This window comes from Trichinella spiralis (genome assembly GCF_000181795.1).
Source record: "Trichinella spiralis strain ISS 195 chromosome Unknown Scfld9, whole genome shotgun sequence".
Classification (NCBI taxonomy): Eukaryota; Metazoa; Nematoda; class Enoplea; order Trichinellida; family Trichinellidae; genus Trichinella; species Trichinella spiralis.
The window spans coordinates 7,455,896-7,481,531 of record NW_003526948.1 but is presented as its reverse complement, the minus strand read 5'-3'; the positions used below and the strand labels follow the sequence as shown (position 1 = coordinate 7,481,531).

The 25,636-nt window shown below is 30.6% G+C and overlaps 3 protein-coding genes across 3 annotated transcripts; 1 reads left to right on the top strand and 2 right to left on the bottom strand.

Annotated features, from left to right (window-relative positions):
* Positions 1-4,362: 4,362 nt before the first annotated feature.
* Positions 4,363-7,243, bottom strand: Tsp_11412 (histone deacetylase Rpd3 protein). Its single transcript, XM_003372624.1, has 13 exons — positions 7,183-7,243; positions 6,560-6,672; positions 6,347-6,464; positions 6,257-6,289; positions 6,010-6,148; positions 5,820-5,961; positions 5,670-5,762; positions 5,220-5,343; positions 5,047-5,187; positions 4,857-4,965; positions 4,745-4,803; positions 4,609-4,686; positions 4,363-4,532 (listed from the first exon to the last, which is right to left on the bottom strand). The coding sequence occupies exons 1-13, from the start codon at positions 7,241-7,243 to the stop codon at positions 4,363-4,365; spliced, it is 1,380 nt and encodes a 459-aa protein (XP_003372672.1).
* Positions 7,244-10,173: 2,930 nt separating this feature from the next.
* Tsp_11411 (putative chromo' (CHRromatin Organization MOdifier) domain protein) lies at positions 10,174-18,833 on the top strand. The gene is made up of 14 exons (XM_003372623.1): positions 10,174-10,534; positions 12,557-13,446; positions 14,141-14,584; positions 14,698-14,808; positions 14,875-14,990; positions 15,052-15,160; positions 15,234-15,444; positions 15,524-15,656; positions 15,791-15,890; positions 16,308-16,386; positions 16,437-16,645; positions 16,706-16,903; positions 17,821-18,256; positions 18,640-18,833. The coding sequence occupies exons 1-14, from the start codon at positions 10,174-10,176 to the stop codon at positions 18,831-18,833; spliced, it is 3,591 nt and encodes a 1,196-aa protein (XP_003372671.1).
* A 1,565-nt stretch (positions 18,834-20,398) lies between these two features.
* Positions 20,399-20,857, bottom strand: Tsp_11410 (conserved hypothetical protein). Its single transcript, XM_003372622.1, has one exon. The coding sequence runs from the start codon at positions 20,855-20,857 to the stop codon at positions 20,399-20,401; it is 459 nt and encodes a 152-aa protein (XP_003372670.1).
* Between the last annotated feature and the right edge of the window lie 4,779 nt (positions 20,858-25,636).

Genomic DNA, 25,636 nt, shown 5'->3' with positions numbered 1-25,636 from the left:
GAAAGATAAAGTAGAGTAGAAATTTTCAGAGAACAACCAACAAAATCAGAAAAGTATTTCGATGCTAACAAAAATTAGCAATTGCCAGTCCTAATTTTAACTCAGAACTGCAACTGTGAACAATTCGTCAATTGCGCATTTTCCCTTTGTATTAAAATCGCCCTTTTCCAAAAAAACAAATGGGGTTGCGAGAAACGCGAACAATATTTGACAAAGGCATATGCGTGAAATCATGCGTAAAATTAAGTGAAACTGCGAGTTAAAACGTAACGTCTGTCTATTCTTTACTGTTGTTGTTGCTGCTGTTGGCTAGTGAAAAATAAAAATTATTATTTAACTTCTTTTTTGTATTAGTTTTTCTGAATTATTACTATCGCATTTGATATAACGTCATTGTGTTACAATGAAATATAGAGAGCAATGATAAAAATTCGTTTTTAAAAATGCTGATCATTAAAAAGTATGAACTTTACCACAAACAATATATTTTAAAAAATGAAATTTCAATGAATGATGAAACTTCATAAATTTTGATAAAAGCAAACTCAAGGTAATTTTTGAATAATAAAAATTTTTCTCACTACTAATGTTACGTTACTACTATTAAAGTTACGTAATCGTAAATGAAAATATTTAAACCAATGGAATGAAAAAATATTGCAGTTAATCACAACTGAAGAGTTTGAATCAATGAGCAATTAGATAAAGAAAAGCAATAAGACGATGAATTGAAGGTCCAATAAGATAACGCGTTGAACGACCAGTAAGAAAAGGCGGTGAAAATTTGTCCCCAAATAGACCAAATCCCACGTTGATATCCCATTATTTGGAACATTAACTGACGATAAAATAATCGAAGCAGTGGAAAAAGATGAAAATGATTATGTCGATATGTCTGTTAAATAAAATGAAGGGCTGAGCCATTCAGAAGCCATTATTGCTTCAAAGACGACTTGAAGTGGGTGGAGCTCAGAAAGAATTCAGCGCTACTCAGCTGATGCTAATGTGACATATTTGCGATGTCGCTGCACATAAGAAGCTATGTATCTTCGTTCAAACAGAAACTTATTACTGATTTTATAAAATCTGACACAATGTAAACTTGGTGCTTTTTGTGAATGTACCGCTGGAAAATATAATCGACCGTGTTAATAAGCGTTCATGCAATTTGAACGTGTAAAGGGCAAATAACGTCGCATAATAAACGGAATGTCTACTATTCCGCGTCTAATTAAGAATAACAGTTATAAACGCCTCAATTATGTACATACGTTTTGAAAAATTGAAAACGTCTGATTATCTGAAAGTACGATTATCTGAAATCATATGTTCAGATAATCAGAGTTCCACAGTATTTTGTATAAAGAGAAGCTGTAAGTGATGTAATTAGCCAGAACAGTTGTACCCGGCACAATGGCTCTGCATGAGTAGAAAACGAGTTGAAAATAATGATGTGAAACTAGAGTAATTAATCAAATGACAAATGCATATGAATAGCAAATAATGATACAAAGCCGTTTCGATCAATAAAAGGTTTTCTTGTTGTGTACTGATATGATAATTTCCTGATCAAAAAAATATTCCTTTCTAAATATTACTGAATGTTATTTTATTCAGTGTGGCACAAATATCAAAATTATTATCAAAAAAGTTTTAGTAAATTTCCATAAGCAAATATATTTATGCATGTCAATTAGTTTCTATTGCATGTTGATAACTTTAAAACTTTAAAATGTAATAATTTAAAAGATCGTTTTCACTATGAATTTTAAGGCTTGACAAATGACAGTGGATAAGTTGAGCGGAACGGTTATGCTATTGTTTGATATTCTTGTATAATTCATTCGCTTTTTTAGGGTAATTGAATATTGAAATGAATAATTTTGACAGATGCGATCATGAATGATAATCTAACGCCTCGAGTGTCCATCATCGCTAGTATATCATAGTGCTACCTCAATGTAAGCCAACAAAACAACGGCGGCTTCACAGTCACAATTTCATTAACAGCATTCAACACAATCGCAAACTAGCTGATCATTTTAAGGTTTTTTTTCTTAGTGCTGAAAAAATGTACGTCGTTAAGTTACAATCACCTTAGTTCTGAGTTTTTGATAATAACACGTTGATGTATGTCACTGAAAGAATGTTGATGCATTGTTGAAAGAATATTAAAAGTGCCATAGAAGTGCTTGTGAGCTGTTGAATTCATCGCGTATTCAATTCAAAGATCAATTGATTAACAATGTGATTAATTGACAGACACTGCATAGCTATCAAAAGATTCATAATTTTTTATATGATTTTATTTTCATTATCTGAATAAGAACTCGCTATTATTTGTAAAATTGGAAAACCTGAATGGAACCAAAAATATTCTATATAATTCTGAAATTTTATTAACGTAATTGAAAAAATATTAAGACAACTGAATATTAAAAGCAGTTAGTTCAGCGTATTCACTGATGTTTGTGTTAATTCATATGCAGTGAATATAGTCAAAATAATTTATCAGCAATAAAAGAAGAAAGACCAGAGACGTCAGATTATTGCACATCGCTGATGTTATCAGCAAATTAGACGATGTGGAACAGAAGTTCAACAGCTGTCTCCATCTTTTCTGAAAGCAGTTCTTCGTCATTCTATTGTCCTCTGACCTGGCCATATAAGATTATTACCTTACAACTAGAAGCAAACAATGGGAGGATTAACCGAAGCCAGTGATTAAAAGTAGGACAGTGATAAGGGAAGAGCTGAATGATGACCGTTTTATTGTGATAATTTTTACCAGCGGTGATTGTTTTTAGGCAATACAAAAAGGTTCATATCATCATTGTCAAAAGGAAATTTCTATCTGTATGTGCAAGTATTATGAGATAAAAAATGGGAGAAGAATAAATCCAAAAAAGACAATTACTGTCCACGGTGAACAGTTGAACTCTGAACGTTGAATCATTATGGAATAGAAAACCAAAAAATAACAAAAAAGAAAAAGAGAACAACTTTTACTTAGCAGTTGAAAAAGCCCAAGCCACATATTTGCATAATAGACTAATACGCTCGACCATCAGAAGATTTGGAAAAAGTGCCGAGTAGTTTTTCAATCTGTGCATGAAGTTCAAGCATAAATTCTATATTTTTTTGTTCCTTACATGATATAACAATATATATATATAACAATATATATATATATAATAGGGCTTATGATTTATTGAAAATGATTTTTTTGCAAATACAATCGACAACAACATAAACAAAAAGAAAGATCCAACAGCTGTGTCCAGTGACGTGCAAAATGTGAACATGTGCGCTTTCATTAGAGATTGAACTGAAAAATCATTCACTGCTGTTGTTGGATGAAAAGTAATTATTGAAAAAAACAATATTTTGCCTTTTTCAAACAGCAAGTTATTGCTTGGCAACTGCCGTCTACTCTAATATCCATTCCACATAGCCATCCGTTAAAACTGTATATTCCAAGATCAAAACATTGACGCGAAGTTTGTTACTGTTGTTATTGTGGAATTATGATTTCAACAAACATATATTTGCAAACGTTTTCATTCAGTATTTGCGCTGAGCAAAGCTAATAATCACTGTATTTCCCACTCATCCTCCCCCCCCGGAAAAAAACAATTCCAAATGTTCCATTTATCATTATTCTTTTCTAAATCCCCGTTAATTGTGATCAAGTGGTTTTGCTTTAATAAAATTACTTTCCATTACAACTGAATAAACGAAATCCCAATATTGAAAAAAACATCCACCAGTGCACAGTGCTGTTTTCACTTTCATTGATTATTTAAATTGTAATGCTACAGCTTCCACTACCAGCGTGTTGATTTTGTTCACATTTGTTAGCGGAAAATCATTGTTTCATCTCATAATATATTATTTTCTTTCTTTTTTGGGCATATTTATTGATATAATTAAATACAATATATAATACTTTTGCTAGTAAAATAGAAAAGATATATGCACAACCGTTACAAAGAATACTTTCAGATATGTTAAACTGCAATAAAAGCAGTTGAATTTGAATAAATCTAGAACCTAAAAGTAGATAACTGAGTTATAATTTCTCAGTTAGGAGGAATGTCAAAAAATATATATTAAATGGAAACTGTTCCGTTTAGCATGTTGCATTAGCAAAAAACGAACAGTTCACGAATGCAGAAAAAACTGACAAAATTTACGATTATGAAAAGATATGCATAACTAATAACTGTCACGTCGAACGTGCTTTCGTAGAAATAAATGTAAAACAACTAAAATAATGTCCGAAATATTGAGTACGTTGTATAAAATGTTTAAAATAATGCTACTGCTGCTGCTGCCGCTGAACTTCAGCTGAAAGTTTTTTCAGTTCTCTTCTTTCTTCACTTTTTGTGGCGGAGACTGCAATGGATCTGACGAACGCTGCTGCAGATTTTCTAATACCATGTTAGTAGTATCAATTTCTTCCGCATCGCCTTTGCTTTCGTCGGTGTAAAAGTCACCTTCTTGTTCTATCATTTTATCACATAAGCTAGCTGAAAATTTTTTAAACTTTTGTAAGAATCTGTGTGTAGTAAAAGAAAAAGAAAAACCAATATATGAATAATCAACCTGGAAGCCGTTCGTCGGCATGCTTCATTTCTTCATCTTCTTCAGTTTTCACGTGACTTAATGGATCATCAGGTATTGCTGTATGAACAAACCATTAATTAAATCCTAACCCATAAAGAAAGAAGAAATTCCTTACGCATTATTGGCGCCGACGGTGCGCAAGGCAGCATACGCAAATTTTCGAAAAGCTTCATCCTACGGAAAAATTTATAAAAAATTAAAATCCCAGTACCAAACAAAATACATACTGTATGTCTTGCAAATATTCCTTTGAATTTTGATCAGTTATAGCTGACGGTGGAATGTGCAACTTGAAATCAGGACCAAAATATTCAAAGTAGTCATTGTAGGGTAAATCTGCAACAAAAACAATATCAAAAAATTAATAGATCAAGTTCTGAGTAATATAAAAATAATAAACAAATTATAAAATAGTACCATTGCTAATTTCTGTGCCAATTGCTACGGACGTTTCATAAGTCCAGCAACGAGCGACATTGCGTACTGTGTAGCCGCCGCCGCCAAGCATTAGCATTGGCAAATTCTGTCTTCGAATGAAATCCACACATCGACCATGTCCTAAAACGTCAGCTTTCAAGAAAAATGTCTACCCTTTACCACTGTACCTTTGACGGTCAAATTCAGACAACCTAATCGATCGCCTGTCAGAGAATCTGCGCCGCATTGCATCACAATCAAGCTTGGCTGGAAAGATTCCATAACTTTAGTGATTACCTTAAAAATAACCAATTTTAACAGCAAACATTCCATAAAAACGCAAAAAACAGTGCAACACTATGTACCTAATCATTTAACAAAAATAAGTGCAATGCCATCTGCCAAATACTGAACGAGTTAACTTTAACAAATGTCTAATTACTTTGATACGGCACTTAACATAATTATTCGTTTGTTTACAAACTAAATCATTGATTAACAACCAAAAAATTATTTCTAAGTAAAAAAAACTAAATGCTAATGAGAAAAACAGATATATAAGATTTTGAGGCTACAAGGTGCTTTCTTTAAACATTAAAAATAACTTTAATGACAAAATTTACTGGCTCAAATATGCTGCGATATGAGTCGTCAGTAATGCCATCACGAAGTGGAAAATTTACAGCATAATATTTTCCACGTCCTGCTCCAACATCCTAAATAAAAACGTTTATTTAATAAACTAAATGGTTTTCATGAAGAATAAGTTGAACCTTTAAATCGCCAGTTCCTGGAAAATATTCTCCGTATTTGTGAAAAGAAACTGTCATGACGCGATCAGATGTAAAAAACGCTTCTTCAACGCCATCCCCATGATGGCAATCAATATCCACGTACAAAATACGCTGATGATGACTAAAAAAGTAATTTATAGCACATATTTCATTTCTGACCCATTTATACCGCAATAAACTCAAAATTGCGAGAACAATGTCGTTCACATAACAAAATCCGGATGCTTCGTATTTTTTCGCATGGTGAAGTCCTCCAGCCCAGTTAATTGCAATATCACAAGCTCTGCGATTCAATTTGCACGCACTTGCTGAAGCAAACAAATCGACAAACGTCAAAAAACAAATGGAAGAAAGTTATATTCGTTAAAACTCACCAAGTGACCCTCCAGCAGAAATTCGGCAAAAACTAAACAAACCCTCAAAAACTGGACAGTCTTCCCCAACGTTGACTTAAACATAATAATTTGATGAATTTAATCTGAAAGCAAAAACAACAAAAAGCTCACAGCGTTGCATGTGCTTGTTGTAGTCCATCAAATTTTCCGGATGAACACTCTCCAAAAATGTAATGTAATCTTCACTATGGAATTGTCGAATTTCATCAACGGTGGCCCATGTCGGTTTCTAAACACAATAAAAATCGTTCATTGGGCCCATTCTATTTTCCAACCAACAGCTCTCATATAATTAACATATGAAATAAAATGAAAATAACATACGTAAATTTCCATGTGACGATACAGACCATAATTCAGAATTAAATTGTTAGCCATTCTGATGCGTTGCGGCTTCATCGGATGTCCTTGGCCATAGTAAAAGTTGCCGACTTCGCCTGAAATTGTTATATCTATGAAAATGCAAAAAACCTCTCATTTAAGTCATTAAAAAAGTAGCAACTTCCAGTAATACCTTCCCAAAGAAATGATAAATCTGAAAAATAAGTGAAGTGAATAAGTGAAATAAATCTGAAAATAAGTGAAATGATAGCTAATAATTGAAGAAAATGAACTATAAAACAATACAAAACAAAGTAAACAATTCACTAAATTACATAGAATAATGAAAAAAAAACATTATATATATATATATATATATATATATTATATATAACATTATATATAAGTAGAAAAGAAATATAACAAACATAAATTAAATTTCAGAATATTAAACAAACAATAACAACTTTGACAACAAGCAGTCCACTACCCCTCAAAGGGTTAGAGAGGCATTAAACTATACTATGCTACACTGAATGATAAAAGAACTGTTCTAAATAAGAAAAATATTCCCAAGTAAAACCCGGAACACTGGCAGCAATTGACAACACTGGACATTTTTTTACTTACTGTCGTAATAGTAGCAAATTTTCTTGCGATAATCAGAGGCAGGCATGGCGCAAACATCAATTCATCAACCACTCTGATTGTCTGTTTGAACGGATGGTAAAAGTAGGCCACAGTAATACATACAATGATAATTAAGTTAGGTCAGATTTCTAGAACAATAAAAAAATAAGTTAAATTAAAAATTGCTTATTAAGTCGCATAATTTTATTAGGAATTAAATATTTTAAATTACACTTTTTTATATAAAAGGAAAATAAAGTGTTGATCTTCTGATCAATAACAACTTACCGTAATAAATAAACAGTTATTTGAACTTTAAAATTAACATTAAGGAATGAATATTTGTTTTGAAAATGTATGAGAAGTAAAACTTATTTAATAAATTTAATAATTTTACTAATAACTTTACAATGTTTACTTTCAACTTTTAAAAACAATGAACTTTTTATTCAAGATAGATTCTTTAAAGCAGTTGAAATGCAAGAATGTTTTGATAAAAATCAATAAAACACATTGAAAGATACCTCGAAAGGAGATTTTATAGACAAAAAAGTACAAAATATGCAAAAAACAAAAATGCAATGAGAATTAAGACATTTTCATGAAGAGATTTTGCTGTTGGAATTGTTATACATTAACCTTTATTTTATGCTCTGAAATCACTGAATCAAATATTTATGTAGGAACCCAACAGACATTAAAAAAAAGTCAAGAATGCTTAAAATAATATTACGCAGCTTAATTACGTCTGTATCTAATGGTTTTATAATTCGAAATTTGATCTCATTTAACAAAATAACGGGATAGATTCAGTGTTGACATCAAAGGCACGCCGCTTAAAAATTTGATTGACCTAAAATTTCATTGGTTGTCATGGAATTGGAATTTTATTCGTTGTCGCGAACCTAAATTTTACTGGTTGTCATTGTAATGCGCTCTATTTGTCAAATTTTGGCTTCTTTGCAACGACAACCTATGAAATTTAAAACCAATCAAATGTCGATCGGCATGCCTTTGATATCAACAATGAGAGCAGACCCAAAACAACAATCTAATAGTTGAATTCAAATTTTCAAATTCAAAAATTATATAATATACTTCGTTAGTTCCTTTAATATTTTCATGCAATCTGCCTTTAGTTCATTCTGACATTTACAAAGGTCCTTACTTTGGAATAAGAGAACATCTTTCATGGAACTTCGTTTCTAACCTAATTCAATATTTACTTCAAACAATGTGTTAAAAGATTAGAAAATCATTCACATTAAATTATTTGCTTTCAGTTTGAAATGAGGATTTAGCAATGCCCTCAAAACTACCTGCTCAAGATTTCTTGAAAAAAAAATAATGCATGTGCAATTTCAAAGCAGCTTCATTATATTTCAAATAACAATACTATCAAATATAAATATATTTCTTATAAATTGATAATTAACTTCGTTGCTATGCTTTGTCTAGAACTATGCAGAATTCTTATGAACTTAACGACTTCGATATGTTTTGATTATACCAGAGAAATAATGCATATTATGAAATATCCTTTTATAATGTAAAATGAAAAGTATTTAATTACATGAAATTGTTTTATTACATAGAAACAAAATCTTATAACATTTTTAAATACTGAGATTAAAAACATTTATAACTTGATCATCATACCGTAAATAATACTAAGTAAAATAATGTGATTAACGTTGTATAGTTTTTAGAGCTGAAATGTACAGTTTTTTCGTGAATAAGTAATAATGAAAAATGCAAATAACAATTAATTTCTTACAAGGATGAAGTACTTAATCTTACACTAAGTGAATCCAGTATAATAAATCAAGTTATAACCAGTAAGATATTCTTTAAATTGTAAAATTTAGTTTTGAGTTAAAAATGAATGTGAAAGCTCATTTTACCTTGCTTACATTTTCTTTCTTTGAAGGTAAAAGTATGGTTTGGCAATACATACAACGAAGCTGGTTAATTCTTCTTCAATATGCTGTGCAGAATCCAATGAACTTTCTTTCTTACGTCGCGTTGCTGCTATTTCCCCTTTGTCTTGGCAATCTTTACCTTTTACATAAATTCAGCAATGATTGTGAAAAGGTGGTATACCTAAAGCGAATGAAACAGTCGGGAATTTCCTCTCCCGATAATGCGACATCTAAAAGTCGTGTTGATTTAACCGAAAATTAGATATCTATTTGTTTAGGTTATTGTTTTCATTTTGTTGTGTACTAGTATTAGATCTTACCATCTAACATCATTTATATTCATACTGGTTGAGATATTTTGAAATCTTTTTTGTTTCACTTGTTCAATTTCTATCGAAAATGAGTAAATTTTATTTCTTTTCACTTTTCATTTTCAATGTTAAAATGAATGCATTATGTTAAATTTTGCATATGCATTTTTTAGATGTGCATTATTTGTTGTTTTTCTGCAATAAGTGATGAGAGCAAATTATGATGTTAATTGATATTTTTTGCTACATTTAACAGAAAACCTAACTCTCTGCAGTGAACAATAAAATTTTCGTTTCCCCAGAATCATACAAAATTATGATTAAAAATGCAAAACAAAATCTGTAAGCACGGCAAATTCATCAGGATTGTCATTTTGTTATTATTCTTTGCTAGATGAAACAGAAATTTAAGAAACAAAAATATATTTAATAAACTTCGTACAATTACTGAACCCTGTTTATAATTTATATTTTAAAATTTGTTTAATCAGAACGTTTTTAAAGATTCCACATTCATCAAATTTCTACCGTAATCTTATTGATTTTTAAATTTGCCAATTTAAATAAAGCAATTAAAAATCGAATCACACAAGTACGTTTGAACGAACAGTGCTATAATACATTATTATTCATTTAATTTCATTTAATTCAGATATATTTGTCATATTTCAAATATAATACTTGAAATATTTTTAATACAGTATTCTCATATGCCCTACTTATTTTTTATTTTTCTGAACGTATAGTTTTTACTATGACTGATACGGAAGATAATAAATCAGGACAGAATAACAGTCCTGTGTATGTTGTTGAAGAAATACTGAACAAACGTATATGTGATGGAAAAGTTCAATATTATTTGAAATGGAAAGATTTTAGCTCGGCTGACTGCACATGGGAACCAGCGGAGAACTTGCATTGTCCTGAACTTATTGAAGCGTTTGAGAAAAGCTTAAAGAATGAAAATTCGTCTAGCGAACAAATGAATGATTCTCCTGTTAAGCCAATTGAACGGAGGTTTTTTTCTGAAGTTCCTCGGCGGAATATTCAGCGTGCTTCTGCTTCTTTGTCTATGCCGATTGCAGATCCCATTGGAATACCACTAAAAATTTTGAGTATGGCACTTTGCCTATATAAATAATTTTGTGAAATTATATATATTAACAAAATATTGTCAGAGTAACCATTAATATATACATATAGATATATGTGGGTATTATTGTTCAGGTTTATAATGACTTTGTTTAAGATTGCGCAATGTTTGACGGAAAATTGTACTATCTGGTGAAGATGAGAGAGCGACCAGCATTGGTTCGAATGCAAGCGGCAACACTGAATAAAAGATGGCCGCGCTTAGCAGTGCGTTTTATGGAAAGTCGAATCGCAGCATTAGATGATGTTGATAAGACTAAAATAATTAACCTGCCCGATAATTTACAAAGTGATTTGAAACTTTCATAAAAATATTATTTATAATGACCTGAACGCATTGTTTTCTGCAGGAATTTTTCTTCATACAATATATATTAGAAGTAAATGAAATTTGAATAAATAGAAATGCACATCTTGTTGTTTTTGCAGTATAGTTGTCATGAATTCATTGATTTTAGTATGTCTGATTAGAAAGTTCTTTCTTGATCGCTTAGTATTCTTTTGGAGCTAAAAACCGTGTCCAGTACCATTCATTTTTCTAGAATAGGACATTTGATTCCGGTGCTTTTGTAACCACGTTATCTGCATTCACTGATTCTTGGGTAAACGGTTATTATTATTATACTGTGTTCATTACTGCTGTACAATGCTGATTTTATAATATTGTTGCGATTGACAGTCCAACTACGGGAAAAGAAAATATGCGTGAAAAAAGGCCTATTTTAGCTATCTGATTTATTAGGCTATCAAAAAGCTTAGCCAACTACCGAAGCATGATTGCCTAACAATTCATTGAAGCCAACGCTGTTGCTGTTAAAGAGTATAACAAATTCAAAATCGGAGCAAGTAGCCACATTCTGAACTATTAACAAACAAATCTTGAAATCAATATAGATGAAAACCTTTGCCACTCTTTGCTAAAAACAATTGAAAACAATGTTTAATCCAGTGTTACACTGCTACTAATATCATGTTGCTTTTGGAAGCTTTGCCTTACGACCAAAATTCAAGTTTACTAAATTTTTGTTGCTCTTGTGAATAATTCCCATTGACATGCTTGACGTTTTGGTAAGAGGACTACAAAAAGAGGAACTCACTGATTGCTGTTACCAACTAGCAGAGTTAAGTGTTAAGTTAAGACAGACACATGTAACAGCAATACGTGTCAGTTTAAACAACCTCAGGAAATCTTGCACAATTATCTGTTTACACTGAATGTAAACAAAGTAAATAGTTGTGATTATTAGATATACATTTTTAAAATTTTTCTGTTGAAAGAAGACCAACTTCATGCTTTTAATTCATTGATCAAAAGATATAATTTTCAGTCTAATAAACGTAATATTTTTTATTTTACCGAAAAGTAAAATACCAAAAGATAAATTTCTCAGATGCCCTAAAACGTAGCATATCAATTAAAATACTACAGTGAAATCTATGCATCAAGTACAAATATTATATATGCAATTATACTGGTGCTGTGAGAAAAATAAGATGCTTAATGGGTATTGTTTGTGAAAAATTAAATTTTCATTTATAAAGCTACAGCTATATGGTAATTCAATTCAAAATAAAAGATATATTTAATTGACCTCATTTAGAAGAAACATTTTATTATAATATATTAATAAAAGAAAAATGCATATTATTTTATAAATAATTTTAAACATATTTATGTAAAAAATATTATTTAACTTTTAAATTTAATTTTGTTTCATATGACAACTTTATTATAAATTACTGTACATCACAAAGTAGTACATTGAATTTGTATTGTAGTCGGTTTTCAAAATTTTGGTGGGTTTCAAAGTTTTTCATTGTTGAAGTAATATTTTATTACTGAAATTTTTGATCTGAGAAGTTATCATTACTGATATTATTTTTTCACTTTATCATCTATTCTTTGTCTTACTGTTATGTTGTTGCATTTCTTTGTTTTCGATTTGCTGTTGTGAAAACTTGGTTCGGTTTTTCTATCATTTTAGATTCATTGGTATTTGGAATGGAAAATCAACAGGACATGGCGTCGAAAGGTCAGAAATCTGAACCATCTCGACCCGAAGCTGTGAAAATTGTAAAGCAGAGATTGGCCCGACAAGGTGCGATGACAGAAGACGGAAAGTACGTTCGCATAAAAGTTGGTAGATTTCATTCGACAAAGATGAAAGATATTGATAGATGCTCTATTCATGTGGTGCATCGTATCAGCATTGGTCGTCGTTTTGTGGATAAAGAAATGGAACAGCTGAACGCGTTGTCTAACAGTCAAAACAACGCAGCATGTCCTCCTATTTTGCCGCAGCCGGAGATGATTTCGTTCAGCAACAATGATTTTGGTAACCTTCCAGACATTTTGACTTTATTGAAGGGACGAAAGTTTTGTTGGCGTGGCCGGCTCGCGTTGACCAATATTTATTGCTTGGGCAATATGATCTTACTTGTTGGTTCGGAAAACATTGTAGACCGTTATTTGTATGCACCCGATAATGCCGCGGTAGAAATCACCATCAAAAGTGGGCTCGATTTGGCAAATATGCCTGCCGAGCCGAAGCTGTGGGTTGGCCAACGTCAGTTTATGTTTTTGCTGTTTTTTGTCGTTTCGAACGAAACGTCCGATGGACAGAAAGGACGTGATGAAAAAAAATTTAGCGAAATTCAGAATTTCCTCAAAGGAAGACGATGCGCTGGAGTTGCTGAATTGAAGTTGCAGGGAGTGACGGAGAACAGTACACTGGAACCAAATGTTCGTATGTTCCTTATTCCACCTGGAGAAGTGTTTCTGGATATTCTCACCCGCATTCGTCCAGAATATTCATTCTTGATGCGATACGCTGATCACATTATGCTTGCTGCTTTGAATTTGTCTAAACTGGAGGTGTAACTTTGAATACTGAAACTATGTTTTTATTGCGTAACCAGTATTCTATTTCAATATAATGGTCCATATATATATTATATATATATATATATATATATGTTTTGTTATACTATTACAATAGTTATATTTTTGTTTTGAAGCATTAATAAAGTATATTGTAAAAAAATATGAAAGTATTTACTACTCAAATAGTTTTCTTATGTTTTTTCATGTATTTTAAATTGGAAGAATGAGTGGTTGTAAAATTTTTAACTAGCTGTTGAAAGTTTGAATCATGAACTTTCCTTGGTGGGCGTATATAATTTTTGAATGCATTTTCAGGCTATTTGAAATAAGTTGTGGCATTAATAAATTTTTTTTATTGGAAAAAATATTATTTTAGCCTTTTCTTAATGAGTAAATTGTTTATTTATGTTTTCGGCCTTGCTTTACTGTTACTTTGTTACAGTATTCTAGAACAATTGATTTTTAACGCAGTAAAGGTCGCAGTTGTTCAACATGGTTGATTCGCTTGTCTCTGTTGAACTGCTTGTTCTGACGTTGATGTCGAATTTTTAAGTAAAAATATTTTCAAGCACATGTACCACTTGCATGCAAGAGTAGCACAATTTAATTATTTAGTCTTCACAAACCATCTGCACTATCAGAACGGGATACCCTAGTTGTTTGTGATTAAATTTATTTCCGTCAGTTTTATGGACTTTTATGTTTAGTGGAAAGCTGCAGGATGGAAGAATCAGATTGTGAATGGAGAATTTTGCGAGACGTAGAAACTTCTGAAGAGCAGGAAATTTTCGATTTTTATGAAGAAGAAGAAAACAGTCGTATACCTGACGAATTGCTGAGAAAAATTTATTCTGACGGTGCCGACAGAAATTATTCCGAATTACGGCCGTTAATGGAATTTTACTTAGCACTTTTTGCCTGGTTTGTTAGCGATATGATCGATTGTAACTATATGTTGTATTGTATTGTATTGCACATAAAATTTAGGAAAGATTCTGAGCAGTGTTTTACAAAGTCGCTAATTGCCGAAGAAGTGTTTACACTAACGTGGGTGTCTAATCCGATTGATTTCAACTGTATTTGTAACAAAGCGCATCGATCTTATTACAGAACTCTTTTAGATTTGAAGGTAATAAATAATTGTTTTACAGTGAAAAATTATAATGCACGCAAATTTAAATTAAAATTTGTATTAGTGTTGTGGAATCTGTGTAGAAATGAGCAAAATATGCTTTTTAATAGGCTGATCTGGAACTTCTTGTTCATGTTTGGTTGAGTCATTCAAGATTCAGCGATTTCTATTGTGCAGAAGCGTCAAAAATGTTTCATTTTATAACTTTTATATTTAGCAAGGTAATAAATAGTATGTGAATCAGTGCTGATGTGTTTTCCAATATTCTTTGTCAATTTGATTTACAGGAAAAAATAGCCTATTATCAACAAAAGCTCCCCTTTATGCCGAACATTTGTAAAAGTGAATTAGGCTTTTCAATTTGTTCAAAACGAGTTGAACCATGTAAGAAAGGAAAAACAAGGTACAATGAATTATTTCTTTTTGACGGTAGATGGATTGGAATAAGTATATTTTGTTTCTAGTCGTTTTGTACATTTTGATAATATGGATTCAGTGGAAATTGTTGCCTCTACATATGCAATGAAAAGAAAGATTCAGCAGACTGCTCCATTTTTAGAGCCATACGTACATGTATGTCTGTGATATAGTTTTGTTTTTTATTTGTTTGTTTTATTTTGAAATAATACATTGATTTGCTTTGCAGCTGTCATGTCTGAAGAAGAATTGCATTAATGAAACTAAACTGTGTGTGTTGACGTATACCAGAGAGATTTTTTATGATGATTTTTCTTATGTTGAAAGAGAAGATGATGAAGATTGTTTACATTTGGGCACACAACTGTTATGTTTGTTTGCTGAACATAAAAGTGAAGTAGAAAACGAATTTGTTGAGCCGTCTCTGGCACCAGCAAATGGTAAGCGGAAACTTTTAGCGGTTTTCAAATGATAATTTTCTTCATGTTATTACTGTTTTTAAGTAAATCAAAAATTTAGACGAAGTTTACGATGGCGATACTACGAGTCCATCTAGCACAAACCAGGTTGATAGTACACCAGAGTGGGGAACTTCTGTCGACGAAGCAATGCTATTTTACAAAGCTTTCGTTGGTTCAGCTTCATCAGCAGGGTAAATTTGTCAAAATAAATGTTTACACATGAACTTAATAATAGAATCGAACATATTTATATATGTAATTTGAAAGAGAGCATTTTTTTGCAAACGATGAGGAGATTTTGCTTGCATAAGTTTTATTTTTATAGTGCATCGAAAGCAACTGTAAATGATGCTCAGAAACACGCAGGAAACATTATGGATGAATTATTTCCGGACGAATTTAGTTCCATTATCCAAGCAAATAAAGTAACAATGCTTAAATGTAGTCGATTGACTTTGTGATAACCTTGGTTTAGGACAGTTCAACTGCTGGAAAATTAATGGAACCAACAGATGTTTCAACAGTTTCAGTTCACTGCAACAATGTAAATACTGTTTTTTCAACAGAGAATAATCCTATCATGTTTTAGTTGTAATCGGAATATTAATAACAGTGATCTTATATTCAAGTAAAAAGGTTAAAATGTTGCATGAATAATTTCAAAATTTAAATATAACTTTTTAGCTATATGAAGGAGGAATGAATCACTTTCTTAATCAGTATTATTATTTTTTAATTGAATTTTAATGTAATGTTTTTAAACGATGTATGAAACGGTTGACGCTTCTTATTCTGCAATTTTAAAAATTCGAGTTTATTTTAAGTTGAGTTTATTGTTATAGATTGGAATTAATGTTGATTTGGAATATGTGAAAAGCCTACAGAAGGAGGGTTTCAACATGTCCTTTTTGGATGATTTTAGTAAGCTAGAAAAACTGAAGTTGCATTTGATTTCATTTTTTCTATTTAAGAAGACACTTCATGTATTGGAAATGTAAATGTGGAAATTTCAAACGTCACAGACAATTTGCAATCTTATGCGAAAGATAAATTATTAGTTGACCCTTCTTTTGACCAACAGCACGGTCTTATAACGACGTTCAATGGTACACAAGAAAATGCAGATGATGAATTGCAACAGACACATTTCTTGACCAATATGCTAACATTGACTGAAGAAGTAAATATATATTATGACTGTTTTCTAATCAATGATATTTATAACGTTTGGATATTTCAGATACCCTCATCTGTTGATGTTCAAGACGCAATTCAAATGCTTCAACCTTCGACAACGATAGATTCCGGTGAACAAACAAGAATCATTAACGTAAACAGTAGTACGATTTTATTTGTTTTCCGCATGATGATGATTCTTTTTCAGGCGGAAGAGGACCCTGACGATTATGATATGAGTGTTTTGCGAGAATTTTTATTGGTAGAATAAGAATTTTATAATACGAAACAATATAGAGCGATAACCAGTCACATGTACAATTTGTTGTCAATTTCCATAATCCACTGCCACTTGTTATTTTATAAAGCAAGCAGAAAACCTCAGAGACAAGCGCAAATTGCAGAATATACACATGTGTTGCGGCATGTCGTCATGCCATTTTTGTTCACTTTAACTTCTCTTTGAAACGCAGATTTATATATGTGTTTGATATGAAATATTACAAGGAAGCTATTACAGCAAGGTTGTATGAGTTCAATTTGATTGGAAACTATTATTGCAATGTAAAAATCGAAACTTCGTCAAACCGACTAATTCAATAATAATGAAAAGCTATTTACACGTAATAATAAATGAAGCGCAGATGAAATATTTCTCACTGTGGTGTTAGAAATGGTGTGATTTTGCTGCAGAAGTAGTGAATCTCTATTTTGAAACGTTAGAATCAGTTTCATTATTGGACTAAAAAATATATTTCAATTTATAATTACTTTAATGTATTACTGAAGTGTACGTAATAATAATAATAATAACAGCAGTATAAATATAAAGTTTATTTATATTGTTTATATTTATGCTGTTCTATTCAACTTTACAAATTACTGTATTATGTTATTACTTGCATTTTCTTGTAATTACAGTACTCAGCTTCATCATATTCGACTGTTATCAAATCAATTCTTGAAACTGTTTCTATTGGTTCTATTTTAAAATTTCTAATCGAAACTATAAACTGAACTTAACTGTTGAACTTCTATTTTGAAACTACTATATTTATACGTGAAACTAAAACGTCTTTCTTTGCATATATGTATTGGTTGTTTTGTGAACATGAATGTTCTTAGTCGCATGGCGAATTTTAACTTTTGTTTTACTTTCATTGTTTCTGTTTTTTTCAGTTTGAGCGTGATTTCATTTTAAAAATGGAAGAATGGTATCAGGATAATTCCATCAGTGATTATTTGTCACATTTTTTTAAATGCTTGAATATTGTCCGTCGACATATTAAAGTGGTAAATGATATTAGATGTGAATATGTTCTGGGCAATGACGCTACATTGTCTGGTTTCCATCCCAGTTCAGAATGCAGCAGTGTAGATTGCAGCATTTGCTCTTCTGAAAAATGTGAACACGGAGAGGAACTATCAGACCAAAGTGATGAAGAACATAAAGAAGTTGAAGACGATATGTTAAAAAATGGCACCACATGTGAAACTGTGCACAAAGTTGAAACGCCTCGCTTGTCTGGTGAATTTAAAAAGAATTCGGATGAATACATGTCGATAGAAGCATTTCGACAATTCCGTTGTATAACCGAACAACATCGTGCAGAAAGTAATTACATTTTTTTCATGTTTTTGTTTAAGGGAACTGAAATGACTATTTATATTTAAAAACAGTAATTATGAATAAGCTAAATTGTGGAGTTCCTGTCCGATTTTAGTTAAACTTTCCTGATTGTAAATAAGAAACAGTTTGCTTAATTTTATTTATTAAATATATAAAATCACACTGAAGAGAAGAATTATCTTAGGAGAAAGGCACAGACAGCTCAAACAAGCACAGCTAGATGCTGAAAAGTGGCTACTTCGCAACAGTGAATATATCGACGTCAGTGAAAGTGAGTACTGCAGTCATTTAATTTTCATTTTCACATGGCATGTTAACGTTAGCATTTTTACTGTCAAAATACTGTTTAAAAAAATTTTGCCTTACAGTAGGTATATATTATCGTCCAACTGTTGCTGATGATATCCGTCTTCCTAAAAGTATTCATACAATATATGAAAAGCGTTACGGAGACGCTGCAGAAAGGATTTCAGACAGAGAATTTCGAATGGAAAGAAAGTTTGACGATGGGCTTGCTGAAAGCGGTGCCAAGCTTTGGCCATTTGTACCACTGAAATTTTGAGAAAAATACTACGAGTCAGATTTTGAGCAAACAACATTTTGAATTGGAGCATTATAAAAAGAGAAGTTTTTGTTGGTAATTTTATATTTTATTGTTCAAATGCAGTTTTTGTTTAGTATGAAAATTCTAAAATTTAAAGTGATTCTCTGTGTTAATAATAATAAAAAGCAGTTAACATTAGTTTGGCTCAGTTACTTCAGTAATTAAAATGGTGAGGACTTTTTGTTCAAGAGGACTCTTTAATACTTTAAATGCAAAACATGTTCTACATTAACATTTAAATGAGCAAATTCAAGTTGTACACGATAATGTTAACTTGCTTGATTTCATAGAATACATTTATTTCAAAAACAAAATTTTCCATACAACTTGTGTAAAATAAATGAAAATGTCCATTACTAAATGAAAAATAAGAAAGTTATTCAGTAAGAAGCAGTGGTAAAACTGTTTTATTCAAACATAAAAAAGTTCGTGATATTTGTGTAATGCATTTTATTTTATTTTATTTTATTTTATTTACTGCAAGTAATAAAATTCGTTGAAGTATACAAAAAGGAAACAAGTGCGAGGATTTCAAACTATCGAGTGGGAAGAATTGGAATTGAAATATTAAATGAAAGTGAATTATTTCATTTTTATAATAGGTAATCTACAGAATGATTATTCGGTCTCTTTTGTAATACACTCACAATCATTCTGTTATTAAGGAGTTTGCTGTTTTTCAGCAACATATACTGTGATGCAACAGTTACAAAATTTTCAGTTTTTTTAAAGAAATGATAACAGTCAATGCAAATACATAACTATCTATGATAATGATTATTAATAATGTAAATTTTAAAGTGCATCGTAACAGGTTTAACCATTCGAATATTGTAAACTATGCTTACTTTTTTCATTTAATTGTTTCCACTCTATGAAGTGATGCGAATAATGCGTAGTAATTCGTCAATTTTTATAGATGAAAAATAAATTAAAAAAGATAATAAATAACAAATATTTATTTGTTAACGTCACTGAATGAAGAATATTAGAATGACAGTCACTGTTCAGACTCTCAGTTCTTGAAACACATCTTATCATTTAGGTTGAATATTAAGCAGAATTTTTTAATGGAAACAATATGGAATTGAAAAACCAACAAATGGCAAAGGGGATGGTCTAATTCGGGTTATTGGTTAAAATGAACTGATGTTCACTTAGTTCATTAAAACTGAGTTTCACTGTTTATTTGGAAAAGAGATTTGAAAAAGCTGATTTCCAAGTTAATCGTAACTATTATCTATCAATTTCAACGATTTAATCAATGAAAAAAAGTCACAAAAAGAAGAGCATTAATAAAACAATCACAATGGACAATGTAAATCAATGCAACGTATACAGAATAGATGAAAACAGTACTAATAAAAATAAGTAAATTTATTAGAATAAAGCAAAGCATAGCAGCGTTATAAATAAAAGTTCTTCAAATTTTGAAGTGGATAGGAAAGTTTTCCATTTTCTGCAAGACATTACTAGCCATATTGGCTTCTGTTGGAATTTGCTTTTCAGTTTCAACAACCTATTTATTCTACAAGAGCCTCAGCTTTCTGCAAAAACGTTGGATTCAACTTGCAATAAAATCTACAATTTCCTTCAGTTATCTGCATCAATTTGTCTTTCAGAACATTCAAATCATCTAAGTGCATCCATTTATTCACCCAAACGGCAACTTTAAAACCCTTCAAAGAATAACTAAAAACAATACTATTGACATGTTCCATCACTAAACACTTCTGTGAACTGATCGCCATATTGCACAAATTAATAAAAAGTATCTGAGCTGCTTCACCATGCTTCTTCTTCTTCTTCATCACTACTGCACATCGACAACCGCCAATATTTTCATAATCTTCCCACATCGGCATGACGGAATTTTCAAAAAAATACTGCAACGGTTTCGTCGGCTTCTCCAACGGAGCGGTTATATTCACGATCACTTTAAAGAGATCAAAATGAGTTGCCACAATTTCATAGTGCTTCATCTCTTTAAGTCAGTTTTCTTCAAATTTAGTTGGTCGTTCATGACTCCAGAGAATCCAAATGCTTCTCGATAGTCCACCAACGCAGCAGGGCAGCGAATATCCGCCTTCTGAAACGACGGCAGCATCGCCGGCTTTGATCACTGCTTCCTTCGAATTAGACATTCAAGCAAGCACAGAGCAGTTTATCTGAGCGACACTTTCGGCTGAACAAAAATGAACAATTGAAAGTTTAATTCTACAAATTAAACGCTATTGTCACATTGAAACACATATATATTGATCTTCAGGAAAACAAATTTAAAAATGACATCAATAAGACAGTGAAAATTTCATTAACAAAATGACTTTCTTTTTCAATTATTCAATTCACTCATTATATATGTATTTATAAATTATTAGCATTCTTTAATATTTTTCATATTTAATTTGTTTTATTATGAAACGTAATAACGGCATAAAATTTTTAATTAACTTGTCTGTTATTTGAATTCAAATTCATCTCAATTTAACAAACCATTCTAAAAGACGGAATTGAAAGGTGCTTTATAAATTTGAATATTTTCTTTTGTTGTTTATTGAAGTGACGAGAAAAAAGTAAATTGCAAAATTATGAATACTTTTCTCTATATTACTCTAGCGATGTGACTTCAAATATGAAACGTTCGCATTTGTTTAAAATACAGTTGTCAGGGGATTATTGTGCTGTTTTCACCGTTTAGTACATGGGTTTTGGATTCAACAAGTCCCAGTATTCCATTTAATATTATACATGGGGATGATGCGTGTATGCATATTTCACAAATTTGCCATAAGTTAAATGTGAATTCCATGGCATCCAACACAGAAGATTTCTAGTAATAATGGTTAATGAATAATGAAAAATGTGTTGTTTTGAGAAAGGAAATTTGTTTAGCGCTGAAATTACAAGCGGAAAAGTATGACAACAATTTTATTTCAACTTTTCTACAATTACAAGCACAAAGCAGTAATAAGCGCGTGCTTGTTCCTTTGGCATTGTTCTGAAATGAGACTATGCAAATTTATTTATTGTAGAAAATTCAAATATATTAACCGTGCTATGATGAACAGAAAATAACTTAGGATGAGCTACATAGGCGTAAATTACTTGTAAATGCGCCAATTCTCGTGAGTTTCAATTTCTCGTGAGTCCACATAGCGGTGAACATGTGCCTTCTTGCATTGCTTTTGCTTACTTTCTGTATAGTACAAAAAGTTGATTACATATTAATATTAGAAGTATATTAAACATTGATTATAAAAAGAATGCATAATTTTGAAATAAAAATTTAATTTTTCTCTCTTCTGCAATAGGTGATCGTGTTGTAATAGGTATGAAACTGACATTACCAGTGTCATTATTTGTTGCCATGTGAAATAGTGAAAAGTGCGATATTTTTATTTTTTAATTTTTTTATTTATTTTTGCTTCATTTTTATTTTCATTGTCATTTACCAACATTTGAATAATTCGTAATATTTTTGAAATATGCTTTGGTAAATTTGAAATAGCGTAATAATTTCAAACTGGTTTATTAGATTAGAGTAATAAGTATATTTTTCGAGAAACCATATACGGTGACGCATTAATTAAATTTTATTGTGCTGAATGGAAAAATTTGTTGCTAACAATAATCACTACACTGGAAATTAATCTGCAAAACGGCTTGGTACTAGCAAATCTAAATTATAAAAAATAAATTTTTTTTGTTTGTTCTTATTTTTAAAAAGTGATTTGTGTAGCACAATCTTTAAGGTGATAAATGTTATTAACATTTGTAATAAAAGATTCCGTTTCATTAATGAAAAATACTGTGATCACTTACCCTGGTTATGTGAAATTTTTAAGTCTGTTCAGAGAAATTTACAGAATTGCTACCATTTCAAATTTATATACCCAAATTTATTTGAACTTCTGGTGAGTAATCAATAATATTTTCATTTATCAACTTCATCTTGAATTATTTGTGATAATATTTTAAATATTTGCTGATGATTGGTCTTTTTCACTACGAGCATTTTATAGATCAACATTTTCCTTTTCTTTCTCTAATTTCACCCTTTTTCCAATAAAAGCAAATTGTTGAATAGCAACAGATTTTTCATGAGTTATATTCAAATCAAATAATGCAGTGAAGCGATGCAGCAAATTCTTTGAACTCTCTAAAAAGGTTAATAAAATGTTGGAACTTACTTACGCTGGGATTTTTTTGAAGCAAAGATGGTCGATTATTATTTTTTACATAAGTTCAATGCAACATTTATTATCAAAAAGGTCAGGTCTGAAAACTGAACAGATTTCGTGTTAAATTTGCATTTCATTGAATAGTATATGTATTGTAGCTTAGACGTTCATTCTCTTGAAAAGCAATTTCAACTTCAGATGCCTGTGCATCACTGGATTTGCATATGCAATTGAAAATTTATCAAGATCTTTTGCAGTGCCTTTTTTGCAAAATATGATTGCAGTTTTCAGCGCTGTAATTGGTTTTGTTAGCAGTTGTCCAATTCTTTATTTTTTACAATTTCCTATTTGAGTGCAGCTTATGACTTCTTTCTCAATTGGCTCGTACAACCGCACAGAAAGAAATGTCAAAAACAATTCAATAATTTTTCGTGTTTCCTTGTTTTAAACCGGCTAAATCACCGCTATCTGATGAAAAAGCTAACAAATTACGCTTTACCATGGCAACAGTTAATAGGAAATTCGTTGAATAAGTCAAAAAAAATTATTCAATTACGCATAACACATTCTCACACAATTTGCTCACTATCTAGTAATATGTTGTTGAATACAATCCAATTTTTCCTGTATAAAATGCATATAACATAACCAAACTACATATGCAAACAAGCAGAGTAAAAGCACAAAAATGTCCTGATAATTTAATCTTCTGCTGTTGAAGATGTGCACTATAAACATGAAGTATTTACTACAGTTGTATAAATATGATAATCTGGACAAAGAGTTCTTTACAGTTTCACCGTGAATTTGAGTATTTTCAATGTAATTGTAAAATAAACATCATAAAATGGTCAATAATTCATATATCATTTTCTGTTTTATAATCTTTTATTTAAAATATCAGTTCAAACTACTACTTGATTTCATATTGTTAATGAAGTTATTTGATAATCAAGTTCTTTAATTTTCCTGTATAATACAGTTTTAACGGTTGTTTTGTTGAAAATTTTAACATTGTTTAAAAACACATGAAATTTCTTGCGTAAATTTGTTCGACTTCACATTTTCGTATTTTCTAAGAGGCAAAGTTTGAATAAAAAGACAAAAATAGCGTGCGATGAATAATCGTAACGAAACGTTGAAGCAAGAAAGCCGATTTTAAGGCAATGATGATGACGGCTAACATTTATCTATCTTTGAAATTAATTTTGTTTCTAGTTAGAAGAATGTTGAATTGTCAAGTAGAATAGAGAAAGTAATGTTAAATTATTAGTAAACAAATCAATCGTAGCATTAAAAGTAGAATTATGAGCAGTGAAAAACATGCCGCTGCTAAACGCTCCAACGCATGCTTTCATCATTTGTGCAATGATCTGATGCTTCCCACATCACGATTTTCCCAAAGAAAATATTATTTGTCAAAATTGTGTAGAAACCGAAGGAACATATCAATCTTGCACTGTCAAAAATTATTTATCGTTCACTGTTCTATAACTGTCTGCAGACGTACCTGCCGGTTGCGTAATTTCTACATAAATTGCAAAATTGCCATCATACTGGATGACATTTTATAGATTATTCAACTTATTCCATGATGAGCAATCAGTTTTCAACTGAAACTATTATATTATTCAGTTATTTTTATTTAAATGTAAAAAATCATGTCTGATTACAAATAATTTGAATTATTTGAATAAAAAGGTAAATAAAAAAGATTAAAAAGTAATTAAGCAAAAGTTGGTTGTAGAATGACAATTTGGAAAGAGAACAGTAAAATAAATGAACGTCATTCTGGAAAAATTTAACAATAGGCAACCTTTATCAGTACAATTAAAAGTAACTTCTGTGTTGCAAATGAATTGCATAAAATTTTCAATTTCAAAATTCCACTTTTTATCTGGTAAGCAGAAAACTTTGAATATATTAACATTTTAAATTTAAATTCAAATTATTAATTACATAGAGCATCAATTTTGAAATGCATGTTGCGTTTATAAAATTTTGAGTAAAGCTATTAACAAATATCAAATCTTCCACTAGATCTGAATTGGAATAAATCAGAACTTTTTTGTAAATAATTTTACCATAACTGTTGGATTACAAAATCAAATAAAGATTATAAATAGTCAGTAATAAGCAATAAAATAAAAAATCGTAATTTCAAAAATACAGTAAAGTGTAAAAAAAATGCAACAACAACATGTCCCAGATATATTGCAACAAAACTGCTTCAAATCATTATTCATTAATCACGATTCTAGTAATTGCGTTTTCCAGGTTCAAATTAATCTTCATTTATTATCATGAAATATCTTGTTTGACACGTTTATTATCGAATAAATAAATATTTATATTTCCTACACAACTGTTAATTATATTTTTTCCATAAAACTGTATATAAATAACAATGTTTATTTAGCATCATGTACAAACAAAACAAACAGGAATTAATGATGCATGTTTGTTTTAAATTTCTGCAACGCGATATGTTTTTTTTGTATTATTTACTGCATGACGTGTTGAAAACAGCTAAATAAAAATACTGTTTTTTTTAAATTAAAAATATTTTACTTATTT

Bases quoted from the DNA above. Each gene is read 5' to 3' on its own strand.
- Tsp_11412 (XM_003372624.1), bottom strand. From the start codon at position 7,243: ATGTTTGCGCCATGCCTGCCTCTGATTATCGCAAGAAAATTTGCTACT. The intron at 6,465-6,559 runs GTATGTTATTTT...TATTGTGTTTAG, and splicing joins ATCGTCACATGGAAATTTAC to AAACCGACATGGGCCACCGT. The intron at 4,966-5,046 runs GTACTATTTTAT...TTTTTGTTGCAG, and splicing joins TGGCACAGAAATTAGCAATG to ATTTACCCTACAATGACTAC.
- Tsp_11411 (XM_003372623.1), top strand. From the start codon at position 10,174: ATGACTGATACGGAAGATAATAAATCAGGACAGAATAACAGTCCTGTG. The intron at 14,585-14,697 runs GTAATAAATAAT...GCTTTTTAATAG, and splicing joins GAACTCTTTTAGATTTGAAG to GCTGATCTGGAACTTCTTGT. The intron at 16,387-16,436 runs GTAAGCTAGAAA...TTTCTATTTAAG, and splicing joins GTCCTTTTTGGATGATTTTA to AAGACACTTCATGTATTGGA.
- Tsp_11410 (XM_003372622.1), bottom strand. From the start codon at position 20,857: ATGAAGCACTATGAAATTGTGGCAACTCATTTTGATCTCTTTAAAGTG.